Source organism: Charadrius vociferus, unplaced genomic scaffold (assembly GCF_000708025.1).
Source record: "Charadrius vociferus isolate BGI_N301 unplaced genomic scaffold, ASM70802v2 scaffold134, whole genome shotgun sequence".
Taxonomy (NCBI): domain Eukaryota; kingdom Metazoa; phylum Chordata; class Aves; order Charadriiformes; family Charadriidae; genus Charadrius; species Charadrius vociferus.
In genome coordinates, this window is record NW_009648333.1 from 7,879,348 (window position 1) to 7,885,045 (window position 5,698).

Consider the following 5,698-nt stretch of genomic DNA (forward strand, 5'->3'; position numbering starts at 1 on the left):
ATAAACAATTACGGAAATGTACAAAGTAAGGAATAATTATGTACAGCATTGATAAAACAAATACCACATTGGCTTAACTGAATATAATAGCAGATATTACCTTTCTTTAGCATTATGTCTTAAAACTAATAATGGCTTGTCCTGCTTAGATCCTTGCTCACACAATTGCACAGTTCCCTTTCTTTGGATTATATCTTTAGGCCACAGACTGCTCCCATTCCTCATCCGATGAAAAGATGCCGTTCCAGACTGCGAGAGACTCAGCTCCCCCCCGGATCCTTGCTGTCGTGAGGGTGTTTCAGACTGCCAGAAATACAGCCTCATCTGAATCCTTGCCACTGTCCTCACTAGGCAAGCAGCCACCCCCACTCGGGGACCTGCAGCTTAAGTCCTCCACCCCAGACTCCTGGTCGCTGTTAGCTGAGAGGTCGGGATCGGAGCTTTTCAGGTTGTCCTGTGTCAAAATCAGGGCTGAATCTTCTTCGTCCCCTTGCGAAGGGCTCCGGGATGGGAATGATTTCAGATCGCTGCTGTACTCCTGGGGAGTGTTAGCTAAGCTGTTGTTGGAAGTGGAAAGCCCGAACTGTTTGCTTCGGTCTTGTTGCGTAGTCTTGACTTTATTATCATTCAGTTGGGATTTCTGAAGATTTGCCAGTCTCTGAAATAAAGGAAACAGTGTATGTTATATGGACACATTTAGGGCCCAGCAATTCTCTGATGTGTCTTTGCCTTTTAAAAAAATAAAGAAAGGAAGTTCAAAGCCCAATGCAATTGGCACCCTTTAAAACTGCTTATTTGCGTTTTTGGAGTATGAGGGAGGCACAATTTATCACAAACCAATGCTGAATTACAGCATCCCTATGAGTTACAATGCCTTTGGAGTTACAGAAGGATATAAATTTTTTTTCAGGAGTAGAACTTGTGCACCAACACAGGTGAAATTTTATCCCTGAAGAAAAAAAAAAGTGCACTGTTGTGTCTCAAGTGCAAAACATTCATCATCGTTTATGTGAGAACAAAGATGACAGCTGAACATCCTCACACTGGAAAAGGATGTAGCATGCAGGGGACTCCGCAGCATGTGGAGTTGGGTTTCATTTACCATCAGTTAAGTCTGGGGCATTGAGATCAAGTGTTTATTACCTCTCTTAAGACCTCCAGCTCTTCTTCCAGCTGCTGAGTTTCTTCCTTCACTGCCATCAGGTAATCAGTAACCGACTGCCGAGGATGCAGCCCCTTTTCGAAGCGGTTGTACATACCACTCCAGAACCTGGAATTGACAGGAAGGTCAGCAATTTTCTCATTTGGTGAGGTGGCCTCAGAAGACTTAAGTACACATTTATTTTTTTCCAGACACATGTTGTCCTAAATGATCCATCCATGGATTATTCATCATTAGAGTGCACACACATAAGTTCATTGAATGTTTGGTAAGATTTATGGTTCATTTGCGGTGGCTCTGTCCTGAAGTTGCAACTCTGTGGACATAAACATCTTGAACCAATTCTGATATACCATAGAAAGAAAGGTGAAGGTGCCTTTGACTTAGATCATGTGGCTGAGGGTGATTCACCGAACACAAACTTTCTTGTTCTATGCTATGGGCTTTAGAGCAATGGCAGCTATAAAACAGCTAAGGTTAAAGATATTTTTTCATAATCCTAGTTCGTAACCATTGTTTAACTTCCCATGAAGTCAATTTTGAAATCCTGTATGCTTGGTTTTCTCTGGGACTCGGGGCGGAGGTGTGAGGTGCAGCTAGTTAGCAGGTTTTTTCCCCTGTAAGGAGTTAAAAATCAGAAGTAAAAAGTAGCATAAAAAGTAGCATGATGTCCTGTTCTCTTAAAATGTCAACTGACATTTTAAACTGTCCTATGGAAATGGCATGAAGCATCTGTGTTGGCAAGTTCTCTTTCTGTTCGCTGGAACGGGTGGCGAGACACTGTCCCAGGTTGCCCAGAGAAGCTGTGGCTGCCCCATCCCTGGAGGTGTTCAAGGCCAGGCTGGATGGGGCTTGGAGCAACCTGGGCTGGTGGGAGGTGTCCCTGCCCAGGGCAGGGGGGTTTAAGATCCTTTCCAACCCAAACCATTCTATGGGTCTATGAATTATTTGACAAACCTTTAGTTAAACAGCTGAGTTGATTTTTCATTTTCAGGAGGAAAGGACTCAAACTATAAGTCCATAGCTTACTCTAGCATTCCTCCTCTCTTCTGTCTTCCCAGCCATATGAGGCCGCAGCCAGACTCTGGGTCTGTAACGAGTTCACCAGACAGGTTAGATAAGCGAGAGACCTGCCCTCAGCTGCAGCTGTCCAGCCAAGTAGCTGATGGATATTTTCGGAGCATGTGCATGCTCCGTCGTGGTTTATTAGTCCTACCACAATAGTATACTATTTAAGTCACATTCCTCTTAAGATTATCATCTAATAGCTCATGCTTGGATATCTTTACACACCCAAGTAATTCCATTAAAATCAACAGGACTACTCAATCCCAGGAAGGAACTGCAGTATCAGTACTTCTTTGATAAATCCTACTATCTGAAAAAATACGATTAATGACTATTTTTAAATTGTTTTAAAGTGGATGTGACCTGGAATGGTAGGTGTGAAAGATGTGAAAGAATTCAAGTTCTCCTTAAGCTTGTTAGGAGTAATGGCACAATTAATTACTCAAGTCAGGATGTCAATAGTAGCATTTCCAAAATTATATTTTGTTACATTAAAATATCAAGTAAAACTTACTGCATATACTTTGAGTTATAACGACAACATGGGGAAAATCTGCTTTTTGTTTACTAAACATTTGTTTTAGCAGTGACACCATGTGATTTCTTGAAATGTCCCCCCTTTTTTTTTTTGACACCAACTGATCCAAATAAACATCACAAAATCTTGGAATGGAAGAAGTTGAAGCAACTTTAGATTTAGAAACCACAGACAAGAACAGAATGGAAAGAGGCATTTCTCAGGAAGAAGCAGGTAGCCATGAAATTAGGACACACAACTATCAATATAGCTTTAATCTTAAGCTTCTTTTCAGACTAATACTCTTGTGGAATGGTGCAGAGGTGTTGGCTGACAGTGAGCACACAGGGAACAAACACATTCAGTCTGAGACTGAATTTACTCTCTGTGAGCTACCTTATGGAACGAGAAATACTTAAATACAAAGGCACTCTCTTCTGCACTAACACATCCTACAAATCTCCGTAGCCAGTGATACTACCTACTTGTACAAGAAGTTGCATGGAGCCATCCGTGGGCGCAGGGTCCCCTGGGTTTGACTGTGGTCTGGTCTGTACAAAGGATTCAAGTAATCAGCACGATTTTTCCACAAGTGAGCCCACAATGAATATGTTCGTTCTTGGATTCTGAAAAAAAAAAAAAAAAAAAAAAGATATTAAATAAAAATATATTAAATTCTCTACTACAATTCAGGTACAGCTAAAGCTTAGATGCGACGTTCTAGTGCTCTGTACTGCTTGTTTACAATCATCTTTATACTTCCTTAACAGAATTAGACTTCAGTTATAAATATAGAAGAACAGAGACCCATATTCCTTTGTTTGGTCACTAAAGGCAAAATCCAATCCATTTCCCATAGAGCCAGGGCAGCTGGAGAGAGAAGGTGCGGAGGCGGGTTCCTTTGCAGGATGGAGATCACTTCCATAACATCAGCTTTCAGACCCATCTCTACACCAAAGGGACCCCTCATGTAAAAGCACTCTGACACCATCCAGCTGCAATGTCTCATGCAGTTAGGGCTTGGGATATGATGACCCGTGAAGGTTTTGGTTTTAAATGGACTGTGGCACTGAGGCTGCTCTGCATTTGAGCAGTGGAAGGGACCAAATGGCAGCAGGAGGCGGTAACTCCCGCATTCCTCTGGTCACTACTGCTGGCAGGGTCTGGACGCGTGAGAAAAGTGGGGGATACCATGATGTAGTTGAGGAGCCAGGGCCCCAGGAAGCAGATGCCAATATCGGCGCTGCCAGGACTGATGTTATTGTCTCTGTTTGGGCCTGAGGCAGATTAATTCATAATTGCTTTGGGACCAGACAGCAGCAGGATAGTTTGCCGAGTCAGTCCTGGGGAGGGCTACCAGAGAAAAGGGCTGTTCATAGAATCATACGAGAAAGTATCTGAGAGATCAGGACAAAAGTGTCCTGACATGAGATCCAAAGACAGGCTGAAACACAGAAGAGCAGTGACTTGAACTGAGAACTTAACTAGAGTTAATTTTGTCTTGTATTAGAGCCAGAGCGACAGCTTGCCTTGTGTGGTGGTGGTGGTGCTGCAGCAAAGGCAGGGCGGCAGGGCCGGAGGGCTAATGCTCTTGTCAGTCCTCACTAATCCCTGTCACGCACACCGAGGATTACACTCCCAGGCAGAGCCACAGTGCAGAGGATCAACTTTTTTCGGTATTAATCTGCACTGCCAGAAGATGTCAGCCAAGAATTCTACGCTGCGCCCCACGCCGTGCACAAGCACGTACACGTAGACGGCCAAATGCCCGACTCCTCAAGCCGACACCCCCTCACAGACCCCGCACGCTGGGGTGTGGTACGCTGCTGTATATGGAAATATGTTCCTAAAGAAAAGACATTCATACTTCAGCTCCCGTCTCTCCTTCTGGCTGTTACACAGGAAATTCCCAAACTGGCAGGAATAGATATGGTGCTGTATGTGGATGAGGAATCTCTCATTGAATTCAAAGGCACAAGGAAACTGTTCCATTAATTGCCAAACACACTCGATGAACTGGTCAATAACAGGGGATATCTCCTTCGGATCTCCATCCAAGTTGCCATACCTGAAACAAGACAAGATCCATTCAATCATAACCTGAAATCCTCTAGGGAAACTGAATTAACACTAATGAAAACAAACCCCTCACTTCAAGCGTGTGAGTTACATCATAGGCATTCATTTCTAAAATCTCAACTACTAGGGTATTTTTTTACTTACAAAAATGATGCAAGATTCACGCCGTAGAGTGAAAGCAGAATTTATCAAATACAAACAAAAACCCCCCCAACTTTTACATATGTCTTGTTGCCTTACAGCTACTAACACCTGGCTGCTGCATAGCCATGTTTTAACGCTATTAATATAAAGTTACACTACAGTAATGTAAGTCATCATAAGGACGATTGCAATGACTTAATGGCAAAAACATAATCTTAGACAGTCACTTAGTGGCAGAAAACCAGAAAACTGAGCAGGAGAGGAACAGAATAACCTCGGCAGAAAACAGTTTGAAGCTGCCCTCTCTCGGTGAAATTTTTAGAAAGTGGGAAATGTTTACATGCTACTGTGACTCTCAAGGGAACATCAAACTTTCTGTCTATAAAAATGTCTCTTGGAACCACTTGCAATGAAGAAAAGGAGCCTGAAAATATAAAACATGTAGAAGTAACAAATACTTTATAAGTCTACATAATAGGAAGAAGCATTTTCAATCAATTATTCTGCTTGCCTAGTGTGGAGGTGTGTGGATATATATGTACATATATACATGCCAACAAAGTGGAATTCCATAAACATCTAAAATTGAAACTTCTAATTCTACTATTATTACACATCAAAGAAAATACAGCAATATTGTACTGCAAACCAAAGCTATCAGTGGTGATTACATTTCATAATATCTTGCACCACCGATAATAACAGACATCTGACAGTATCGTATTAAA

At 42.3% G+C, this 5,698-nt stretch overlaps 1 protein-coding gene across 1 annotated transcript in view; it reads right to left on the reverse strand.

Annotated features, from left to right (window-relative positions):
- Nucleotides 1–298: 298 nt before the first annotated feature.
- MTMR7 (myotubularin related protein 7) overlaps nucleotides 299–5,698 on the reverse strand; it is a 31,025-nt gene continuing 25,625 nt past the window's right edge. Inside the window, exons 11-14 of the mRNA XM_009885046.1 lie at nucleotides 4,615–4,815; nucleotides 3,233–3,373; nucleotides 1,144–1,270; nucleotides 299–658 (exon numbers count right to left, since the gene is read on the reverse strand). Of these exons, the coding sequence (XP_009883348.1) occupies nucleotides 299–658; nucleotides 1,144–1,270; nucleotides 3,233–3,373; nucleotides 4,615–4,815 (829 nt within the window). The remainder of the gene's footprint in view (nucleotides 659–1,143; nucleotides 1,271–3,232; nucleotides 3,374–4,614; nucleotides 4,816–5,698) is intronic.